This window comes from Crocuta crocuta, unplaced genomic scaffold (genome assembly GCF_008692635.1).
Source record: "Crocuta crocuta isolate KB4526 unplaced genomic scaffold, BGI_CrCroc_1.0 scaffold375, whole genome shotgun sequence".
Taxonomy (NCBI): domain Eukaryota; kingdom Metazoa; phylum Chordata; class Mammalia; order Carnivora; family Hyaenidae; genus Crocuta; species Crocuta crocuta.
Genome location: NW_027532826.1, coordinates 62,985 through 87,169, shown reverse-complemented (window position 1 = coordinate 87,169; position 24,185 = coordinate 62,985). Strand labels below are relative to the sequence as shown.

The following is a 24,185-nucleotide window of genomic DNA, read 5'->3' as shown; positions in this document are numbered from 1 at the left end:
GGAAGCAGTATCTTCACACCTCTGTAACCCATTTCCTACTCCGTAAGACCCTTGGTGAACAGTGCTCCCTTGAGGGGCCTGCCTTGCTCTGGGCCTTACAGGCTGGACTACAGCCCATGAAGCAAAAAACCTTGAACCTACTGCCTGTTACCTCTACCTTTAAAATACTAACATTCTCAGGGGCGCCTGGGTGGCTCAGTCGGTTAAGCGTCGAACTACTGATTTGGGCACAGGTCATGATTTTGAGGTTCTTGAGTTACAGCCCTACATCAGGCTCCGTGCTGGCAGTGTGGAGCCTGCTTGGGATTCTTTCTCTCTCTCCCTCTGCCTCGCCCCCACTAACACACACACACACTCTCTTCTCTCTTTCTCTCTCAAAATAAATTAAAAAAAAAAAAAACCTAATGTGGGCGCCAGGGTGGCGTAGTTGGTTGAACACCGGACTTCAGCTCAGGTCATGATCTTGTGGTTCAACGGTTTGAGCCCCACATCGTGCTGTTTGCTGACAGCTCAGAGCCTGGAGCTTGCCTTGGATTCTGTGTCTCCTTTCCTCTCTGGCCCTCCCCTGTTCCTGTTCTGTCTCTCTCTGTCCCTCAAAAATACATAAGCATTAAAAAAGAAAAAAAAGTCCACAATTGGACGCGGATCACCACCGCTATGATCCAAGCTGTGCTCTTTTTCCACCTTGATTACTGCATTAGTTTCAAGGGTCTGTCGCCTCGTTGTCTCTCTGATCACTGTGCTGTTCCCCGAACTGAGCAGCCAAAACTAGGGTGGACGAATGCATAGGCCAAGATGAATCAGGACAAGGAGGAATAGGTGGGGGAGCGAGGGAAGCTTGGAGGTGAGGGTCACCGCGAACCCGGGCGGGAAAGAGGTTCCAACGTGGTCCCAAAGAGCTGTCAATGGGGAGGGGGGGTTCAAGGCTGGGCTAGGGCTGCAGGCTGGGGGTGGTGGCCTAGGGCCCCTCCCCGTGCTGGGTAAGGAGCCTTTACGTCGTCCCTGTCCATGCAGAGTAGTGGTTTGAGTGACAGCCGCCACAGCAGAGATTTCCTTAGCCATGTTCCCTGCTGTTCTTCAGCGTGGCTCGGCAAGCGCTGACTCTCGCTGACTCCAGGAAACATCCCAGCATAGGTCGATGGCAACGTAGGCTCCCATAAAGCTTCGCCATCCGGAAACAGATTTGGGAACAATTCGTTATGTGTTTTTTAAATTTATTTATTTTTTTTTTTCTGAGAGAGAGACAGACAGACCGACAGACAGAGCAGGGGAGGGTCAGAGAGAGAGGTGTACAGAATCCAAGGCAGGCTCCAGGCTCTGAGCTGTCAGCACAGAGCCCGACGCGGGGCTCGAACCCACGACCCGCGAAATCATGACCTGAACCGAAGTCGGACGCTTAACCGACTGAGCCACCCAGGCGCCCCCAATTCCTTATGTTTTAAAGAGTTTTATGCGAGAAGCTCAAACCAGGTTCCTCATCTGAAAACGGGTATCAGAACAGCCCCTTCCTCACAGTATTGTAAATGTTGAATGAAAGGATCCCTTGAAAGAGTTCAGACCTGCATCTAGGATGCAGAAAACGACCAGACTTCGTCAAGTTTGCATTGGTGAGCCGCCATTTCACAGACGGGTAAACTGAGGCTTGCGGGGCGGCGACCTACCCAAGCCTTTCCAAGTTGGGAAGCGGCGGCGGGGTGGGCCGTCTAGACCCTGGACGGTACAGTCAGTTCCCGGGGCCGGGGATACTAGCCGCCCCATAGGTCGCAGGCGAGGCGGAGGNAACCAGGTAAGGCCGGCCTCTCGCGGGTCCGGGCCCCCGAGCATCGCGTCCGCCTCGGGGGTTGCAGAGGAAATCGGGCGGGAGGTGATGAGGCAGCAGGGGATGAGGACGCTTCTGAGGCCGTTAATGGGAATAAGAAACCCCTTTCTTTCCCCAGGGGGTGTTTCTCATCCGCGCGGGTTCACCTGAGGCGCTGAAGGTCGACGGCGACCGTGGGAGGGGAACAATCCCTGCTTCCCGGAACCGTGCAGTGACGGCGGACTCTATTAAGTTGCGAAACAGCGGTGTGGGCTCTTTTGCCTACTCTTGACTTTTGGCGCAGATCCCGGTGTTCCTGGGGCCCCGCAGGCGTCCTGGTGCTTCATCCACACTCCCAGGAATCCGCAGAGCTCTGCCAGTTGGCCCTGATACCTCAGAGAGGTCTCGGGACTTGCACAAAGACTTGGAATCTAGGGACTTGGTGGTCTGGGCTCCGCATCCGGAAACTGCAGAATTGGGCCCGGTAGGTCTTGCAGATTGAGTTCTTGCTTCGCTCCCCCACTTCCTCCCTTCTCGACAAAGGCTGCGTAACAGAAAATTAACCATTTTATAGTACAGTTTAGTGGTTTTTCTTGTGTATTCGGAAAGTTGTGCAATAATTACTATCTAATTCCAGAACATTTTCATCACCTCCTCAAAAAAGCCCCGCACCCATTAAGCAGTCACTCTGCATTTCTCCCTCCCCCGTCGCTCTAGCAACCATTCATTTCTTGGGGGTGCAGGTAGATTTTACAATAGTTTTTGTCAAATCAACCAGAAAGTTACCACGAGGTTGTCACTGGCTGTCTCTTAGGAACCATTGACAAATTTATACTCCCTCATCCTGGACTATGCCCTTTTTTCAGTTTGTTCGAGTCATTCTTCATGTATGTCCAGGAATTCTATTGTTTTTGACATGTAAATTCTGTTTTCTTACAATGTTCCCTACAAGTCTTCTGTTGCTTCTGTGGATGGGTTGACTTCTCTGTTCCCACTGGCTCTTCTAAGACAAAGGACCACTTTTGTCTTTTCCATTTTTGTCATTAGGTTGATATTGCACTTGTCCTCACCCGAATCCAGTGCTTCTGGGCAGGCACCTGGTCGACTGATCCTGTGAGATGGCAGCTGTCAACCCGTGGGCCTCCTGGGGTAAGTCCATATTCTGTGTCTTCCGGGCCTCCTCAGCGGTGAGCCTACTGCAGCCAGGGATCAGAGCTGGGGAGGGACTGAGGGTTTTGGGGGATTGGAGGGGGTCTCTCTGTCTTAGAACTGAGTGAGATTTAAAAAAAAACAACTTGGTTGTTGGTGAAGAAGGAAAGTGGTTAGTGTTAAAGACAAAGTTATTTTGTGGTTTTGGTAGTCTTAGTTCTTTTTTTTATTTTTTTTTATTTTTTTTTTAATGTTTTATTTATTTCTAGGAGAGAGAGAGAGACAGCGTGAGCAGGGGAGGGTCAGAGAGAGAGGGAGTCACAGACTGAAACAGGCTCCAGGCTCTGAGCCGGCAGTCAGCACAGAGCCCGACGCGGGGCCCGAACCCACGAACCGCGAGATCATGACCTAAGCAAAAGTCGGACGCTTAACCGACTAAGCCACCCAGGCGCCCCTTGGTAGTCTTAGTTCTAAGAGATTTTCTTTTTTTTTCTTTTTAAATTTATTTTTTAAATTTACATCCAAGATAGTTAGCATATAGTACAGCAATAATTTCAGGAGTAGATTCCTTAATGTGCCTTACCCACTTAGCCCATCCCCTCTCTCACAACCCCTCTAGTAACTCTCAGTTCTCAATATTTAAGAGTCTCTTATGTTTTGTCCTCCCTGCCCCTCCCCCCCTTTTTATATTTTTGCTTCCCTTCCCTTATGTTCATCCGTTCTTTTNCGGGGTTTGAACCCATGAACTGTGAGATCACAACCTGAGCCAAAGTCGGACACTTAACCAACTGAGCCCCCCCAGGCGCCCCCGTTCTGTGTCTTAAAGTTCTCATGAGTGAAGTCATAAGATATTTGTATTTCTCTGACTAATTTCATTTAGCATGACAGCCTCTAGTTCCGTCCACGTAGTTGCAAATGGCAAGGTTTCATTCTTTTTGATTGCCGAGTAATACTCCATTGTATATATTACCGCATCTTCTTTATCCATTCATCCATCGGTGGACATTTGGGCTCTTTCCATACTTTGGCTGTTGTTGACAGCGCTGCTATAAACATTGGGGTGCACATGCCCCTTCGAAGCAGCACACCTGTATCCCTTGGATAAATAATCTAGTAGTGCAATTGCTGGATTCTGAAAGATTTTGTAGTGATTTGTGGGATTGCTTAGAAGACAGGCATACATACAATCAGAATTTCTCTATCATTGCCATATTTTATACCTTTATTGTTATTCCTCATTTATGTAGCGTTGGCATGTAATTCTAAGAACAATGGTAAATAGTATGATGTCAGAGTTGTGTTATCTTTAAGTGAGGTTTCGTGTATCTATCACTAAAGACATGGAGGGAGTATCTTTACTCCTTAGATTATTTTTTTATTTTATATATTTTTAAATTATTTTTTAATGTTTATTCATTTTGTGAGAGATAGAGTGCGAGCGGGGAGGGGCAGAGAGTGAGAGAGGGAGACNCTCCAGCCATTCAAGTGATTCTTTTATTATTTTTATTTAAAAAAAATTTTTTTTTAATATTTAGTTTTGAGAGAGAGAGAGATCCTCTTGTAGTTCACAAGCATGATGATTGGGTGTTCACGCCATTGTGTGACATGTGTCACCCTTAAACCTTGTTACAACGCACAACAGACATTACTCGTCTGACGTGAAAAGAAAAAAAATTTTTTTTTTGAGAGAGCACAGGCAGGGGAGGGACAGAGAGAGGGGGAGACAGAGAATCCTAGGCAGCCTCCAGGCTCTGGGCCATCACTGCAGAACCGGCTGTAGGGCTTGAACTCACAAGCAGTGAGATCATGACCTGAGCCAAAGTCGGATGCTTAACCGACTGATCCACCCAGACTCCCCCAAGTGATTCTATTCTTGATTATTCTTGGCTATGTCCTGTCAGATTTTCAGATAGTGACTTACCTGTGTGTTTCTGGTATAAACCTAGCTTGTTATGTTGGATTTTGTTACATGCTCTTGGCCTCTCTCTGTTTATGGAAGTTTGTTACGCCCATTTGTGGGACAGGTCTGCTTTTCCATTTTGTTGCCTTTAGTCACTGGGATTGTTGTTACAGTGCCTTTTCTTTTCTTGTCCCAACCTGATCTGGTGCAGGTGTCCTTACAGACCAGTCCTGGGGAACGGCAGCTGTTGACCCGTGGGCCTCCTGGGGTGAGTCAAGAGCCTGTGTCCCCATTGGCTATGTTGGCTGCTGTATTGTGGCTTCTCTCAGCAGTGTCCTGCCATGGCCCAGGATAGGAGCTGGGGAGCCAGGTGGGGATTTAGGGCGGATGAGGGGGGCAGTTCTGGTCCAGGTTTCTCTGTGCAGAGCTGGAACAGGGAAGGATCAGAACATTCCATTGGGAGATAGAGTGATGATGACACCTCTAGGAGACGGGTGCATGGGACTATTTACAGCTCGGGCCCAGAAAGGATGTGAACTGGCACCACTTCTCAGAGATGGTGCTTCTGAGCAGAGGGGGCCAAGAGAGGAGTCTCGTCCTTTGCCCAGCGGAGACGACAGGAACTGGCTCTCGCTGAGGACCTTCTCCCCACCCCTGTCTCCGCAACCTGGAAGGATTCATGTGGGCATGCTTGTGGCGGGGAGAGCTGCCTCCGTGACTTTGTTTTCCTCCCCAGCTCTGTGTCCTCAGGACTCTGCCTGGCCTGTGGAAGAGAGCCCCGAGGAGGAGTGGAGGGTCACTGGGCTCCCAGCAACCCAGCTCCAGGTGAGGCGGGCCTCTGCCTTTTCCTGAAGGGCTGTCCTGTGCCCTGGGGTGTCCAGGTTGTCCCCCGCCATCCTAGTCTTTGTGTTCCTCAGTTTATAGCAACTAGGCTTTGCATAAAGAAAGAATCGCCCAGAAGTTTATTGCTTTCAGAGCACAGACAGAGCATTCAGTTTTCTGTGACTTGGAACCACATTATCAACCAGCCTGCTCACAGTACTGAGCCCCAGAGATGCTGTGTGTCGTTGCGGTGGATGAGGGGCAGCCCCTTTGGCCAACAGCACCCCCCTCCCTTCTCGCGCCTCCCCTCATGTATCCGGTGCCTGATTCAGGTTGATGCCTTCCTGTGAGCTCTGCTTGCTGGGCAGGGAACATGGACGAGTCCAAGCCCTGGTCCCAAGGAATTCTCAGTCCCCTTTCCAAGGTGGTTCCGTCGGCTGCTGAGGCCACATGGCCTGCTGGTGCCACATCTGTAGTTCAGGACACAGGCCTGAGATGCTTAGGGAGGCCCCAAGCCTTGGAGGAGCTGAGCCCAACTAAGGCCTCAAAAAGTGGGAGACAGTCTGCATGGAGTCACTGGGGCACAGAGCAGCCAGACTTCCACGGTGGGGGGAGGGTGCTGCCTGGGAGACATGATGTACTTGCACCAAGAGGTAAAGGGGCTGCACTGGCCTCGTAAGCAGGGGCCCGGCCTTTCCTGGCACCGCCCAGGTGTGTTGGGTGGGGTTGGGGAACTGCGTGACCAGCATCTGGGTGAAGGCTGACCTTGATTAGAATTCAGGATGGAGAGGCCAGGATGAACCCAGCCAGGCCCTGAATGCCTACTGTGGAGCCAGGGCTCCATCCTGGTGGTAATAAAGAGCTTCCTAAGTGTAGGGAGTAGGAGGTGCCATTGTCTGAACTGTGACCGGAAGGGTGTCCCTGGCAGGAGTGCGGGGGGAAGGGGGCCATGGGGAGCAGGCCGGCATTTCAGGTGTCAGTGTGACTAGGACTTGGGAGCCAGACCTCAGAGGTGTAAGGGAGTCCACGTAGGGCAACTTCGTGACTGCACGGGCGTGAGGATTGGTCCTGAGAGGAGTAGAACAGCAGAGATGATCGGGGAAAGGTGGCAGGAAGTAGGACAGCGGAGTTGATGATCCTGGAAATGTGTCTTCTCCCTTTTGTCCTGCCCAGTCTCTTCATTAGAGGCATCCACTTAAGAAAAACCAGTTGTTTTAATAACAACTTTATTAAAATATTCAAATACCATAAAAGTGTATAGTTCTCTGGGTTTTTGTATATTCACAGAATGATGCAACCATTACCAACCAGTATCTGTTTCTGGTTCTGCGTCTAGAACATTTTCATCCCCAAAAGAAACTCTATACCCGTTAGTAGGCACTCCCTGTTCCCACCACCCTCAGCCCGCGGCAACTACTAATGTACCTTCTTTATGTATTTATCTCTTCTGGACATTTCACATAAAGGGAATCATATGCTATATGGCCTTTCGTGTTTGGTTTCTGTCACTTAGCATGTTTTTAAGGATCATTTATGTTGCAGTACATATCAATATTTTGTTTGTTTATATGATTCAGAGGCAGCCATTTTTAACTCACTGTTTTTGGTTCCTTAGGGTTGTCTCCATATTTTTAAATGAGAGATTTTCATCCTGATTCATGAAATTTACATTTACTCTATTGACTCCTTACTGTGAAAGATGAAGAAAAAAAGTTTCGTTACCATATTTAGGTTTTTCTTTTCTAAGTTAAAATAATGGATCAAGCAAATGTAAGATACTGAGGTAGAAAATTATTAACGTCTTTATGCCTCCCCCCAAATTAAAAATATGTGATGAAATCTCCCTTGGTTTCAAAGCTGACTGGTGAAGCACATCGCAAGTATGCTGTCCCCACGTGGCAGCACAGCTGTCCCAGGGAGCAGAGGGCCTGAACCATGTGGTGCAGAGGTGGTTGTCTGGCATCAGAACTCGGGCAGCTGTGATGTTCACTGCTGTTATGTGATAGAGTCACTTTCAGATTCTGTAAAAGAATCAGCAGGGAGACGAGGCTGAAAATGTGCCCTGACTTAGTCGCTTGGGAGCAAAAGTTAGTTGCAATGAAATGCTGTGAAGAAGCCTTAATAACCACTGGGCTGCACCCTGCTGTTAATTTATGTGAGGGTTCCTGAGAATTATTAGGGTTAATGCTGAGAAAATAAAATGGAGAATTAAAATAACAACATCCTCCAATGTCTGAAGAGTTGTGATTTCTGAGAACATGCTCCTGGCCCCCTCCCCACACTCACTTTGGATTTTTCCCTGTGTGAGACTCAAGACTTGAATCGTGTGAGTTTTGTACTAAGTGAGGTCTTCAGGAACACTAATGAGAGCCCCATATCCCTCCACTGTTCCCTCCAAATTAAATACTGAAATAAAGCATTCGTCTGGTGAAAACATCAAGTGCTGTCATCCCTTGTTATCGAATAGTCCATTTTGGGGGAACATGTTGCATAGTGAAGTTTCAACTAGTGGGAGCCCAGATCCCATTATTTTGAAGAATAGGGAAAATGACGATACCCCATTTAAAAAGCTTGAGCCAGCCTCCTCAGATACGGAAACTCTCAAACCTGTCTGTATTAATCCACTGATGATTTGTGCGTGATAAGGGTGCACATAAGCAACAATAATACTCTGCACCCAGCCCTGGCTGTCCTGAGGATGTGTGTAGTTGTTTTCCTTTTCTGCAAAGAGCTTACCCGAAAATACTAATGAAATTCTCAAGTTGCCAAAAAACCATCTGAATTTCCCCAGATTTCATGAATGGGCCACCTGTCCATGATAGCAGATAATGCAGGAGCTGTGACCCAGCTCTGCACCCTCTACATCTTCCCTCAAACCCTCCCATGATGTAGATGTGCGGCCGGGTTCCATAAAGTGCTGTAAAGAGCCCTGGTAAGCACTCGTACGTATGAACAAAGTGAAATTGCAAGAATAATTACAGGAGACTTGGGTGAGACATTTGCAAGTCATCCTAGAGGATGCTTGTAAAGTGCAAGTTCAGGTAAGGGTTACTTGGGAATGGACCAGCTTTGTCCTTGTGCTAGCTTCTAGGGTCCCTCGTCTCTCCACAGTGGTGAGACGGGTGCCTGACTTCCTCCATCTCCTCTTTCTGTTTCACCTCTAGTCTTGGTTTTGCATTTTCTGTCTCTTCGAGGCCTTTACTGACTGTGGACTTCAGTACGGGAACGCATTCAGCGGGCGTCTTTGGTCCTTCCTCTTTGGCAGCCCATGGGTTCCTTTCCCTTTGGTAACATCTACAAATCTGGAAATACTTCTTTTTTACTTATTCAAAATTTTATTCTGACAAATCCCATAAATACAGAAGAGCACGGAAAGTAATCAAATATGGTCTCCATTACTCAGAATGGACAGTTAATGTTTTGTAGTATTTACTTAATGTTCCCCAGTCACATCCGCTTCCTACATTTACCCAGTATAACCACTTAAGGTGTGTACACAGCTAATCAGTTGTCTTACTCAAATGTAGCTATTTATATAGACATCACATAGATAGTCTAATTCTTTTTAAGTTTTTCTCCCCCCTAAGTCATCTGTAAGCAGCGTGGGGCTCAGACTCCCAACCCTGAGATCAAGAGTTGCAAGCTTTTACTACCCATAGCTTTTCTATACCTTTCTTTGCTTATTCAAGGTCAGCTTTGAGGTCCATCTATGTGATAAGTTCATTTCCTTTTGCCCTCTTCATCCCTTTTAAGGATGTGCTTAGAAGTCCCCCCACCCCCGCCATTTTTATTATTCCAGGAAAAGCTGTGTGGACCTTCTTATAATTTAATTTTGTGCATACATCTACATGTTTATCTAGACGTACCCCTGGAAGTATGCTGAGTTTTAAGGTGTGTTTGTGTTTGCGGTATGACCCTCACTGCCACATGTCTGTTGGAAAGGCAAAGCCTCTTCTTGTTCTCACTGCTGTGAAAGACAGCCCGTCTCCATCTCTGCTGCTAGGTGGCATGTCAGGTCTTTCAAGTTTTGCATTGCTCAAGACCAAAACGGTAGGTTGTATTACTATGCATTGATTGCTAGCGAGGTTGTGTATCTTTACATGTTCTTATTGATCATCTGTAGTTCTTCTCTTTGTCTCTCCCGCTGCTAGACCTGTGTAGACTCTGACCTGTTGACATGTAGGCATTTTATAGGCGTTCTGGGTCCTGGTTCTTTGCCGTGTATGAATTGTCTTCTCCCAGTCTGTACCTTGTCTTAACTTTGTGGTGGTCTTTGTCAGCCCCATGTTTCCTTATCTGTATTTGTTTATAGCTAGTGTTTTGTGTCTTGTTTAAGGAACTTACGTATTTAAAAAACAATTCTATCTTGCCCTATTCCAGGCTTTCTCTTACAACACGATGGGCCTCCTGAAGCAATTACTGTGTGTTCACATTTAATGAATTCTTGTTCTTTCAGAGACCCTCTTGTGTCATCCTGTTTTATACTGAAATCCTCCAATCAGAGAACTGGAATTACAGTTCATTGAAAGTAGGATTGTAGCTACTGCCAGTACCCTGTGTACGTTTGGCGCCTGCGTTTGGTCTCTCTGCCTGGGCCACACATGTTCCTCGTGGATCCAGGGCTCCTTTGGTCTCCTGTGTTTACCAGGGAAGAGCTGTGAGGCTGTGTTTGAGTGTCCTGCTTTCCTGTGGCTGAGCAGGTTTGGTTCCTGATTGGCCTTCCTCTGTGCGTGCATGTGTGTGTTTGTGTGCGCATGCGTGTGTGTGTCTGTCTGTCTCTGTCTCTCCCTCCCAACAAAGTACCCTAAGCTCCATGGACCTGCTTGGGCCAGGATCCTCAGGTTGGTTATGTTTCCGGTCTCCTGGGCATGCAGCTGGCTGTCGGGCCACAGACCCCCCCTGCCCCACGTCAGTGAGGTTTCAACTCTGGGGTTGCTGTTCACCTAAGCAGCCAGAGAACCTCGTACACTCCTGTGTCTGAGCAGGGTTGAGGCAGTGTTGCACAAGTGCAAGTGCAGGGCAGTTGGTGGCGCTGCCCGCAGGTGGCTGGTTGGGAGCTGGGACAGCTGGCAGAGCCGTCCTGAGTAGGGACTTGCCTCGTCACCTGTTGTCAGCCTGCCTCTCACTCCTGCCTTAACTGCCATTTAAGCTCCGAGCCCCACGCCTCTCCCGGGAACCTAGTCCACCGGAGCCCCTTCTAACGTGTCGGGGCTGGGATTCCCTCTGCTCTTCCCTTGGTCTGCTGCTCTTTCATCTGTTTCCCATCGTGCAAGAAGGTATGGAACGCCCCATGCCAGTGGCCTCTTCTTTTCACTGGCTGGGATATTTCTCTTTCTCAAACTTTATTTAGGAGATATTTAAACCCCAAAGTGGAATCTGAACCTTGTGTTAGTTCCTGTTATCATTGTAACAAGTTAGTACAAACTTAATGTCTTAGAACAATATGAATTTACTCTCTTGTTCTAGAGCTCTGAAGTCTAAAGTGGATTTGTAGGCTCTTGGCAGTCAGCCAGTCTATATTCCCAGATATTCCTCTCTGACATATTATTTTGTCTTCATTCCTTCAGATGTCAATAAATAGCAACATTTTTCAAAGACAAAAACAAGGGAGGGTGGTCTGTAAGGCTGTGTTCCTTCTGGAGGCTACAGGGGAGAATCTGCTTCCTTGCTTTTCCCAACTTCTGGAGGTTACCTGCATGTTTTTGGCACGTGGCTCCCACCTCCACCTTCAGGGTGACTTGCTCCAACATCACATCTCCTTTGACTCAGATCCTCCTCTTCCCTCCTTGTGATTACATTGAGCCCACATAGATGATCCAAGATAATCTCCCCAAATCAATATCCTTAACGTAGTCACATCTCTGCAGAGTTTCTTTGTCGTGTTACCATAATGGTCATAGGTTCTGGGATTTAGGATGTCAGCATCTCTTGGTGGAGGCTTTGTTATAGATACCCGTAGTCAATAACTTCAACTGACAGCTTTCAGCTTCGTGCCTTTTTCTCTATCCTGACACTTTAAAAACTGGAATATTTTAAAGCAAATCTCAGATATTCTGTCTTTTTGATTATCAACACTTCTGTGTAATTTCTAAGAGATACATACTTTGCAGAAAGTAATAACTTTGTCAGTACCTTTTCTACACCCAGCAAAATTAACAACAGTAATTCCTTGTTATTAGTTAATACCCAGGCAATGTTCAGTTTTTCCAGTTGTCCCCAAAATACATTTTACATTTGGTTTGTTCAAATCAGGATCCAAACAAGGACCACCCACTATGTGTGCTTAATATGCTGAGGAAACCAGTTCACTTGTCTTGTTGATTTGCCTGATTTTGACCTCTTGATGACATCGGATGAGTTCCCCCATCCCTTTGCCTCCTATAAGCTGGTAATGGGACTAGAGGGATGAGCAGATTCAGATCCCAGAGTTTGGGCAAGAGTACAGCATAGGCGGTGCTGGCTCTTTCCTACTGGGTTGCATTAGTGGACACAGGACGTCTGATTGTCCCTTTTTAAAAAAAAATTTTTTTATAGTTTTTAAAATTTATTTTTGAGACGGAGACAGAGCATGAGTGGGGGAGGGGCAGAGAGAGAGGGAGACACAGAATCTAAAACAGGCTCCAGGCTCTGAGCTGCCTGCACGGAATCTGACGTGGGGCTTGAACCCACAAACCGTGAGATCATGACCTGAGCCAAAGTCAGACACTTAACTGACTGAAACACCCAGGTGCCCCAAGGTTGTCCCATTTTCAGAAGATGTGTTGAATTAGTCAGGTTAAGGATAGCTGCCCCTCCATTATTTTTCATGTTATTCAGATATGTTCCGTGTCTGCCTTTCATGTGTGAAGTAGCAGTCACTGATGACCATTGCCAATGCCTACTATTTGATTAAAGGTTGCAGAATTGCTCCTTGATGATTTCAGTCCTTCAGTGTCTATTAGATGTAGTTCTTTATATTCCTTACGTGTGTATGGGGATTCCATTGGGGTCTTGGGAAGGGTGGGAGGTTAACTTGTGGCTCAGTTCACCAGCTTGACAGCTGCTACGGTGTGGGTTTGGAGCTTGTAAGTGTAGCTGAACTGAAGCCATCATGTGGATGCTACTCTCTGGGGGAGTTAGGTGTCATGAAGGAGCACACCAGGAGCACCCTGGTGAGAAAGCATGGCCTCCCAGCTGGTCCTCTGGTGTGATGCTCTGTGAAAGTACACTGAGCTCATGATTTCAGCTCATTTGGGCTTTGTGCACTTCTCTGTCTGAATGTTATGTTTATATTAAAAAGCTTATATTACTTAAAAACATAGAAGCATCACTCATCAAAGAAACTGAGGCCCTAGGCATGTCTGTACAAGAAAGCCAAGGTATTGGCCGTGGTGAGTCCAAGGTCAGAGATAGTTGCACTAAGGGAAGTTTTGCTCCGCAGTGTTAAGTGGTTTTCATAGTAAGGGAATTACTGCAGCAGAATCAGTTCTGTGTCTTAAGCGAAGCATTGTTTGGTGGAGGGGGAGCAGTTGAGATCAACAGAGTAAAAGTTGTTGCACTAAAGACCAGCCATGAGGGTGACCCTGATCAGAGATAACAAACTCAATTTGTGAGACTTGACCAGCAGGGACAGAAAGGAAGTCAGTGGGAAAGGCCATGTGGAGGTAGCAGCGACATAGTGGGCTGCAAAGGTGTGGGGAGAGGTTCACAGGATGCTCAGCATGGAAATTCACTGACACAGATGGACCAGAATGCGGTTTTCCAAATGGAGAGGAGGACCTAGAAGCTATCAAGGCCTGTGGGGATGGTAGCATACCACCCATGGTGGACAGCTCACTCCACCACCATCACAAGGGAAAGCGTGCTCCCACTCCACCCTGGACGTGCCCAGATAACTGACGCTCACACTGAGTGCTTAAGAGCACTATGAGTGATGCGTTCATTGCAAAAGGTTATAATCCTCTTCCCCTCTGTTTTTAGTGAGCATTCCTGGTTCTATTTTTCCTAAAAACATCAGTTGGAACATTTTACAACTCAAGGTTTTTTTTTTTTTTTTTTTTGTGAGAGACAGAGCATGAGCAGGGAAGGGTCAGAGAGAGAGGAAGACACAGAATCCAAAGCAGGCTCCAGGCTCTGAGCTGTCAGCACAGAGCCCGACGCGGGGCTCGAACCCACTAACCGTGAGATCACGACCTGAGCCGAAGCCAGACATTTAACTGACTGAGCCACCCAAGTGCCCCTCAAAAAGTTTTTTGACAGCACTTGTACTTGATTCTTTTTGGCCTGGGCTACTCTGCTCAAAGCTGTCTTTCTCTTAGCTCCAGTCCTTGGGACAGAGATGATCTGAGAATGGAAACCTCCCTATAATGGCCAGGAAGACAGCCTGTGAATATTTAATATCACCCTTCCAGGTACTAGATCTACATGTTGAGCAAAGATTCCCAACACGTTTGGCCTGCAGACAGTGCTTGTAGTCTGCGTCCTCCGTGATCCTGGCCTTGAGTATCTTCATCTCCAGAGAAGGGGGGGCACTGGCCTAGTGGAGTCCTGTCCATGCTAGCCACTATTACTAGAACTGGGTAAAAGTCTCAGGAGAGACCTGCTTATCTTTGTTTTGGTTATCATGGGCCCAGATAACTAATTTCCTAAGAGTACATCCCAAATAGGGGGTCCTCAGAGGGCTCCCAGTGAAACTTGACCCAAATCAGTTGCAGTACTGAACATATCCAGGAAAATTCCTCTGTATCCTGTCTTCCCCACTGTGGTCAGCTTCACTCCATCCCCAGAAAACATTGGAGAGTATGGCTGCAGGCTAAGGAGGAACATCTGTGCTCTTTTAGGAACCAGTGACCTTCAAGGACGTGGCTGTAGACTTTACCCAAGAGGAGTGGGGGCAGTTGGACCCTATTCAGAGGACCCTGTACCGTGACGTGATGCTGGAGACCTATGGGCATCTGCTCTCTGTGGGTAAGGCGTGCTGCCTGAGTAAATGAAGGTGTTTGCACGCAGTACCTTCTGCTACTCTGTGTTTAAAAGCTCACAGGCTGTAACTATTGGTAATGAATGTTAACTAGATTTAGTGTTACAATAATAATACTAAATGATAATTTCACAATGTATACAAATACTGAATCAGGTACACCTGAAACATGTATGTCAATTACATCTCAATTTTAAAAATTAGCAATGCATAACACCACCACTGATGAATAACACTTGGTAAATTAAAAAAAAATGAGATGATCTTGAGCCCTCCTGAGGTTCAGGGACAAAATTCCTAATGCTTATAAAGCATAAAGTTTGCTTATTCTGCCTAAGTGAGAAGTCAGGGAAGAACAGGCAAGGAAATTTACAAGGCGACACAAGTCTGTGTTTTTTCCTCCACGCGTAGGGAATCAGATTGCCAAGCCGGAGGTCATCTCTCTGTTGGAGCAAGGAGAAGAACCGTGGTCAGTGGAACAAGCATATCCTCAGAGCACTTGTCCAGGTGAGGGCAGGTGGGAGCAAGGAACTTTCCTCCAAGCCCTCCTTGTTTGAGAAAGGGGCTGAGGCCATGAGATGTTCCCTTCCTAAGAGACATTCACAATTCCCTGCAAGGACCTTTATGCCATGTATTGACTTTCTTGCAGCTGTTGATTCAGAGCAAAGATGGCCCGCTTATTAACAAGATAACAGATTGTATGAGCTGCAGTTTCCGTTCCTCTCCAACCATTCTCCCGAAGCCTGTGCTATTCTGTGCTGCCCCTTTCTCTAAGATGATTTCTCATTCACCTGCTTTTTAGTTTGTTCTCATTTCCTTTATTGACGAACTTGTATCCAGGAGCCACAGACCCTTTTTTTTTTTTAAAGTGTTTTATATAGATAATGTATTCACATGGTTCAAAAAACTCAGAGCTACATAGAATATGTGAGCTGAAAACTCTCATTTATTTTTGCTGCTGTTATCCACATTATTCTTACCCCCTTCCCCCCACAGAACGTGCACGCCCAGGTAACCACTTTTCTTTTACTATAAATGTTTCAGCTATTTTCTTAGTGGTTTTCCTGGGGATTATAATTAATATTTTAATTTCTAGTAAAGTACTTTGGTTAATACCATTAATTTTGGTAGCATACAAAAACTTTCCTTCGGTATATATCTATTCTCCACCATTTATGCTGTTATTGTCAGAAATTACATCTATACATAGTACATCCATCAACAGACTTAATTTACTGCTTTGTTTTTGTCTTTAAAAAAAAATTTTTTTTAATGTTTTTTTATTTTAGAGAGAGAGACAGAGAGAGAGACAGAGCGTGAGTGGGGCAGGGGTAGAGAGAGAGGGAGACACAGAATCTAAAGCAGGCTCTAGGCTTTCAGCTATCAGTACAGAGCCCAGTGTGGCCGTGAGATCATTACCTGGGCTGAAGTCAGATGCTTAACCAACTGAGCCACCTGGGCGCCCTTTTTTTGTCTTCTAAGAGAGGAAGAAAATTACAAACAAAAAATGCATTTAAACAGCCTTGTTATGTTTACCTATGTCGTTATGTTTATTGGTGTCCTGTATTTTGAGTTACTGGTTAGTGTCCTGTCATTTCAACCTGAAGGACTCCATATGTTTTAGAGCAAGTTTGCTGGCAGACTGACTCTCTTCAGATTGTTTATCTGGGAGTGCTTTCCTTTCCCTTTCATTTTGAAAGAGAGTTTTGCCCGATACAGGATTCTTGGTTGGCAGTATTTTTCTTTCTCACCTCCATGGTCTGAAGAGGAATACACTGTTAGTCATATGAAGATCCCTTGGATGTGATGAACTGCTTTTCTCTTGCTGCGTTCAGGATCCTCTCTTAGGCTTTGGCTTTTGGCAGTTTAATTATTCCAGAAATGTATTAGAATTTTTCAAAGCCCCTAAGAATGTCTTCTCTCTCATCTTTTTAGAAATCATTGTGGTTTTGTGTATTGTTTGCCTCAGCTGTTTGGCATCATCTCAGGGTAGTGACTCTTTAATACACTGTCTGTAGATGTTTGACAAATACCTGCTCCCTAGAGGCATCTAGTTCCTGATAAAGGGCCTGACAACCACCAAATAGGTCAAATAATGACTGTTCTTTGGGAATGAGGCTTTGGGGAACCCCCGGCTTTGTTCTGTTCCCTCTAGTACCAGAAATATTGGCTGTTATTTGCCAAGGCTGATGCTGAGCCGGGGAGCCAGAGATGGGACTAGGGTAAGTTACGGTGCCCTAAAGCGTACTGTGAGAAAATTCAGCATCTTTCTTGAATAAGTTCTTCTCTGGGCTGCTGTAGGACTGGTTAATTTATAGAATTCTGAGGAAATTGATTCAGTTTTTTCCAGTTTTGGTTGCTTTAATGGAATGGTGAAATTTCAGAGGCCCTTATTTTGCCATTTTTACCGACATCTTGCCCCAGGTAATCAGTTTTAATAATTTCTATTGTATGTTTCCAGAGTTTCTTTACACAGCTAAAAACATATAGGGATATAGTATTTTCATCATTCTAAAAGTAAATTATGATCTGTTCTGTTTTTAGTGTAAAAGTATACTGTAGCCACTCTTGAATTGTAAAGATAAATGTCTTCCCATCCATTCTTTTTTTTTTTTTAATGTTTTATTTATTTCTAGGAGAGAGAGATAGACAGCGTGAGCAGGGGAGGGTCAGAGAGAGAGGGAGTGACAGACTCTGAAACAGGCTCCAGGCTCTGAGCTGGCAGTCAGCACAGAGCCCGACGCGGGGCTCGAACCCACAAACCGTGAGATCATGACCTAAGTGAAAGTCGGACGCTTAACCGACTAAGCCACCCAGGCGCCCCTCTTCCCATCCATTCTAATGAAGTGGGCTTTTTCGGAGTCTCATCAGTTGCCCCCGTTCAGATCTGAAACCTTCCATCGAGGGCTCTGAATTCCAGGGTCTTTAACTCTCCTACTCTTGGTGCTGACCATTCTCAGTTCCATCCTGAACCACCATCCTGAGCCCTGGTTCCACCACCTCCATCCGTACACTTCTGCTGTCTTGCAAATCACCTCAACCAACTCCCTGAAATTGCTAGAACCAGGAAGCTCATCTCTTCCTTCTGGATTATGTTTCCCCATCTTTTTGATGCATATCTCTGGTACCAGCCTTCTGTGAGTCCCCCACCCTGGAAATTGAGAAGTCTTCTTGACTTCCTGCATTTTTCCTCTCCAAGATGTAATCTTTCTTCTAACTCCTGAGATTTTCTGCCTCTGAAACGTTAATTGTGTCATTCAGCTTCTACCAACATCACCCTCAGTTCCCTCATAAAATTCTAGCTCAAGTTAATGAGTAAATTCTTACTTATTATTAGCTACCTCAGGTGTTTTTTTCTAGATCTACCTCCCTAAAATCTTCCAGTATGAGCTCTCTCAGTAAATGTGCAGTGATTTGAGTAGCCTTTTAAATAACTGATTAGATTTCAAGATCATCCAATGTTTTCTTTTTTTCTCATTTTCTCACTAACTCATGCTTACAGAAGCAGTCTGTCTGTATTCAAGCAAGGCCTGAAGCCTGAGCTCATGTCGTTTCTCTTGTGCGAAACCTTCCTAGATTGTTTCTGGGAGTACTGATCTCTGATCTCCTTTCCTAGCCTCCCACCCACCCAGCATCTGCATCCCAGCAGTCTCAGTGATACACTGTGTGCATTGTTGACAGCTGTGTGGTGTGTCCTCTCATCACATAGGTTCTAATTTCCAGGTTAGATGATACTTTGTTATCTTGTCTCTGGTGCTGGATACTCAGTCTGCAAGTACTGAGTATATAGTAGGACAAGAATTATTCATTTGTTCAGTTACCATTTCTTAAAGTTTCTCCTGGAAGGATTCAAAATCTATATGAAGATTGATCATTGCCTAACTTCTAGGAGCTAAGCTTGTAATCAGTAACAAATGCCCGATCTTGAGCAAAGTAGGGCCCCTATTGTAATGGACTTGAATAGTAAAAGGAAGGAAATGGTATATAGTGAAGAGAGAAGAAAAACCTAGAGAAAGTGGACAAGAGTCTAGGTTGAATCAGGTGTCTGTGGCTTAGACCCTGTGGTAGGATAAATAATGACACCCACTCCCCAAAAGATGTCCACATCTTAAACTTATGAATATGGCACTTCATATGGTAAAGGGGCTTTTCGGATGTGAGTAAATTTTGAGATGGAGAGATTATCTTGTATTACCTGAGTGACCATGGTAATCGCACGGTCCTTATAAGAGTAAGGCAGGAGTGTCCGAGACACAGAGAGTAGATGTAACAGAAACAAAGGATAGAGTGATATGCTTTGAAGATGGAGGAAGGAGCTATAAGCCAAAGTATTCGGGCAGCTTCTAAAAGCAGGAAAAGGCAACACCATAGATTCTCCCCTAGAGGAAGCTCCCCTGATTTTCGCCCAAGAAAAGCCATTTTGGACTTCTGACTTCCAAAGCTGTAAAGTAATAAGATTGTGTGATTTTAAGCAGCTACATGTGTGGTGATAAGTTATAGCAGCAATAGGAAACTGAGACAGACCCCTTCAGTTTTTGGAAGACTGATACCTCAGCAGTGATAGTGGGTGGCTTTCATATAGTGAACTTGCCAGAAATTTCACTGGATTCACAATCTTGTGGAGACATCGAAGCATCCTCTATGGATAGTATAGAGACAGTATGTATGTGTGTACGTGTGTGTGCGTTTATATATGTGTGGGCACGTGAGCCAGCCAGGTGCCCTGAGCCAGTATTTAAATACAGATTATATCAGGCTAGAACTCCTGATGTCTTCATCATAATATGTTGCCTTTCAAGCCTGTCTTGTGTGCCCTTGCTCTACAAATCATTCTGTAGTTGTTAGAAGAATTGTAACTGTAGGAATATCCTTAAACTATAGTGATTTGTAGTCTGATGAATTTTGTCATTGACTGAACAGAATATGAAACAATGTCACAGTACATTATCATAGTTAAGATCCTTGCTTGAAACTTTGTTGGTGATACTTTCTCTCAATGCCAGTTCTTCCTGTTTGGGGGGCAGGTGTCAAAATAGGAGTCAGGATATTATAACACAGAAATGAATTAGGACACGTCCATCATTTTAACATCAGTTAAAGGCCTGGTTGCTTATTTATCTTGTAAGCAAGTTATTTATTTTTTCACCTTAATAGTATTCACTGGGTCCTTTTGTCAGGGATCTCCCAGGCCACCCTTAGGTTCAGTGATTCACCAGGACGCACAGGACTCAAAAGTCATCGTCCTCAGGGTACTGGTATATGACAGTAAAAGGATACAAAGCAATGTCAGCAAAGGGAGAAGGCACATGAAGCTAAGTCTGGAGGATACCAAGTGCAAGCTTTCAGTAGTCCTTTAACAGTGGAGCTGCAAAGGATGCACACATTTAACTCCTTCAGCAGGAGTTGTGACAACACGTGTGAAGTGTCATCTACTAGAAAAGCTTGCCAGAGCCTGGGAGTCCAGGGTGTTTATTGGAGATCAGGCATTTGGATACATAGTGCCTGTGAAACTGACCGCAATCACCGAAGCTCCAGAGCCCAGAAGGAAAGCAGGTGTTCACCATAAATGACCGTAAATGTCATTTGTACACACTATCTCGAGAGATACAGGGACAGTGTGCTTCAAGGCCTCAAGCATGCCAAACACTCTTAGATCATTCCAAGACCTCAACTCCTTTACCACACACCCTTATTCTGGTCTTTTTTTTTCCATGGCAGAATACCCCTAAATGGTCTTTATTGATTTTCAGTATACACTTATTCTGGTTCACATACTTTTTTGTTCACTGTTCATGATTCTCGTCTTCCCTATTATGATCTTGCTTTGTGTTATGAATCTATTTGAAAACAAGTTCACACGTGCCTTTTCAGTAACATGGACAATAAATCTCACCTTTCCCACTCTGTTCTTAGAAGTTTTTTCTGTGTGCTCTCATGGCTTTTTTTCTGATTATTTCAGAGTGGATGAGAAATCTTGAAAGCAAAGCATTGATCCCAGCACAAAGCATTTTTGAGGAAGAACAATCCCATAGCATGAAGCTGGAAAGATACATATGGGATGATCCTTGGTTCTCCAGGTTAGAAGTCTTGGGATGTAAAGACCAATTGGAAATGTATCACATGAACCAGAGTACAGCTATGAGGCAAATGGTCTTCATGCAAAAACAAGTACTATCTCAAAGAGGTTCTGAATTCTGTGAACTTGGAGCAGAGTGTAGCCAGAGCTTAAACCTTGTTCCATCTCAGAGAGTCTCTCAAATAGAACATTTCTATAAGCCTGATACAAATGCTGAAAGCTGGCGGTGTAACTCAGCCATAATGTATGCAGATAAGATGACCTGTGGAAATCATGATTATGACAAAACTTTCTACCAGTCCATACAACCTATTCAGCCTGAAAGGATGCAGACTGGAGATAATCTTCTCAAATGTACTGATGCTGTTAAATCTTTCAATCATATACTACATTTTGGTGACCATAAGGGAGTGCATACAGGAGAAAAACTGTATGAATATAAGGAATGCCATCAAATCTTTAACCAGAGCCCATCGTTTAATGAACACCCACGATTTCATATTGGAGAAAACCAGTATGATTACAGAGAATATGAGAATATCTTTTATTTTTCGTCATTTATGGAACATCAAAAAATTGGTACTGTAGAGAAAGCATATAAATACAACGAATGGGAGAAAGTCTTTGGGTATGACTCATTCCTTACTCAACATACAAGCACTTACACCTCAGAGAAACCCTATGAATATAATGAATGTGGAACATCTTTCATCTGGAGCTCTTACCTTATCCAGCATAAGAAAACTCATACTGGAGAGAAACCCTATGAATGTGATAAATGTGGAAAAGTATTTAGAAATCGTTCAGCCCTTACTAAACATGAACGGACTCACACTGGAATAAAGCCCTATGAATGTAATAAATGTGGAAAAGCCTTCAGCTGGAATTCTCACCTTATTGTACATAAGAGAATTCATACAGGAGAGAAACCTTATGTATGTAATGAATGTGGGAAATCTTTCAACTGGAACTCCCATCTAATTGGACATCAGAGAACTCATACTGGAGAGAAACCTTTTGAATGTACTGAATGTGGAAAATCGTTTAGCTGGAGCTCCCATCTTATTGCCCATATGAGAATGCATACTGGAGAGAAGCCCTTTAAATGTGATGAATGTGAAAAAGCTTTCAGGGATTACTCAGCCCTTAGTAAACATGAAAGAACTCACTCTGGAGCAAAACCATATAAATGTACTGAATGTGGAAAATCCTTTAGCTGGAGCTCCCATCTTATTGCCCATCAGAGAACTCACACAGGAGAGAAACCCTATAACTGTCAGGAATGTGGCAAGGCATTCAGAGAACGCTCAGCCCTCACTAAACATGAAATAATTCATTCTGGAATCAAACCTTATGAATGTAATAAATGTGGGAAGTCCTGCAGCCAGATGGCTCACCTTGTTAGACATCAAAGGACTCATACTGGAGAAAAACCCTATGAGTGTAATAAATGTGGAAAATCCTTCAGTCAGAGCTGTCACCTTGTTGCTCATCGGAGAATTCACACTGGTGAGAAACCCTATAAATGTAATCAATGTGAAAGATCCTTTAACTGTAGCTCTCACCTTATTGCACACCGGAGAACTCATACTGGAGAGAAACCATATAGATGTAATGAATGTGGGAAAGCATTTAATGAGAGTTCCTCCCTTATTGTACATCTAAGAAACCATACTGGAGAAAAACCTTACAAATGTAGTCATTGTGAGAAAGCTTTCTGTAAGAATTCGTCTCTCATTATTCATCAGAGAATGCATAGTGGAGAGAAACGCTTTATATGCAATGACTGTGGAAAAGCCTTTAGTGGTCACTCGGCCCTACTTCAGCATCAGAGAAATCATAGTGAAAAGAAACTGTGAATTGATAAGAGATTTTTCTTTCATTGTACATTTGGTAACACACTGAAAATGAAAAAAAAAAACCCTATAAATATAATCAAGAGGGCAAATTGTTTAGTAAGAATTCAGGAAGACTTCTTTTAATTATTTGGTAGAAAATATCTCCTTAGAAGAAATCTATGAATGAAAAGAATAGGACAAAGCTTTCAGCAGTTATGTAGCCTTTATTTAACATCAGAGAATTACAGTGAAGAAAACTCTAAAATCCCCTCATGGTCCTACTTGATTCCTACCAGGAATGCTACTTGAGGAACATGAATATAGGGAATGAGACTTCTTTCAGTAAGAGATCCCAACTGAGATCTGAATTTGTGGATCACAGTGCATTGTTAAGGGGAATCTTATTCTAGGAAAAGTTTTTTCAACTGAAAATACACTGTTTTGCTTCAAGCTGAAATAATGGATAGGAAGCTTTATAATAACATCTTGTGCATAATTATGGAAATACGGAGTTTGCTGTCATCAAGGGAGGATGTGGGTGCTCTTTAAGGAATGCAGTATGAAATACTAAATCTGAATTTAAGAAAAAAATTAGTATTGAATGGGATATTTACTGTTGATCAAGATTAACCTTAGAAAAGATTAGTAAATGAGTTTACTAATGGTGGAATGATTATTACCGAGAAGTATGAGACTGATGTTGTTGGAACAAAAGGTGACAGTTTATGACCCATTGTGTCAGTGTCCATAGTTTACTCATGATTGCATCATTTTGGACAATTCATTTGTTATCTGTTTTAGGCAATCGCTATAAGTTACAATTGTGGACACTGCATCAATATACATAATGTTAAGGAATGAAGAGGACACAAAATTGTATATACATATCTATTATAACATCTAAAAAATGTATATGGATAAGGACTGGAAGGATCAATGGAGAAATTAACCCTGTTAATATAAGATTTGTTAAAGTTTTACAAACACATATAGCACATATGTGCTAGGCTTTGTTTTAAATGCTTTTCAAATATTAACTTGTTCGATCTTAATTCTGTGAGATAAGTACTATTATTATCCCAGTTTTACAAATGGAGAAACTCGCACAGAGTGTCGAGAAACCTACCTAAGGACACACAGCTATTAAGGAATGAAACTGAGATTGTTTGGGTCTAGAGTCATGTTTTTAACTACCATGTTATGCTGCCTCTCCAGTGATTTTTTTCCCCTAATTTTTTTTCTTTCGTTCAGTTTTCTATAGTAGATAACTTGATAATAAAAATCCAGAATTTCCTAAACAATGAGAAATAAAGTTACCTGGCTCTCTGTCCTGAATGATTTCTGGTAACATGAGAGCTAAGCTGCCTTTGGAATATGAAGTCTGGATTGGGCGTTCAGAATCACTGCCATTTTTCTAGGACTTAGGTTCCCTAAGATTTCACCACCCACAGTCCTGAGTATTACAGCACCACAGTGACTGGAAAACTGACCAGACATTTGGGCAATGCTGAGGAATGCCCCTTGATGGGGTTAGAATGGCCCTCATGGGGCAGAGAGCAAGAGACACTATGGCACATGGGAGCACTATTTCTCAAGGTCTCCCTCAAATTTAGTGTTTATGCTTTCTTTACCTTCTCTAGATG

General features: G+C 44.3%; 1 protein-coding gene and 1 non-coding gene across 2 annotated transcripts; both read left to right on the top strand.

Annotated features, from left to right (window-relative positions):
• The first annotated feature begins 1,939 nt into the window (after nt 1–1,939).
• Nucleotides 1,940–23,868, top strand: ZNF606 (zinc finger protein 606). The gene is made up of 7 exons (XM_077745272.1): nt 1,940–2,282; nt 2,846–2,947; nt 5,059–5,115; nt 5,584–5,672; nt 14,489–14,615; nt 15,040–15,135; nt 20,588–23,868. Exons 2-7 carry the CDS (start codon nt 2,917–2,919, stop codon nt 22,561–22,563), a joined length of 2,376 nt encoding a protein of 791 aa, XP_077601398.1. The 5' UTR covers nt 1,940–2,282; nt 2,846–2,916; the 3' UTR covers nt 22,564–23,868.
• Nucleotides 4,500–4,606, top strand: LOC144216014 (small nucleolar RNA U13). The gene has a single exon (XR_013330545.1). It is a non-coding gene; the product is annotated as a small nucleolar RNA U13 (small nucleolar RNA).
• Nucleotides 23,869–24,185: the final 317 nt, after the last annotated feature.

What these genes read in the sequence shown, in the direction of transcription:
- ZNF606 (XM_077745272.1), top strand. Translation starts at nt 2,917, where the DNA reads ATGGCAGCTGTCAACCCGTGGGCCTCCTGGG. An exon ending in TGACCCGTGGGCCTCCTGGG is followed by an intron (nt 5,116 to 5,583) that starts GTGAGTCAAGAG and finishes TTTCCTCCCCAG; the next exon opens with CTCTGTGTCCTCAGGACTCT. An exon ending in TCCCAGCAACCCAGCTCCAG is followed by an intron (nt 5,673 to 14,488) that starts GTGAGGCGGGCC and finishes GTGCTCTTTTAG; the next exon opens with GAACCAGTGACCTTCAAGGA.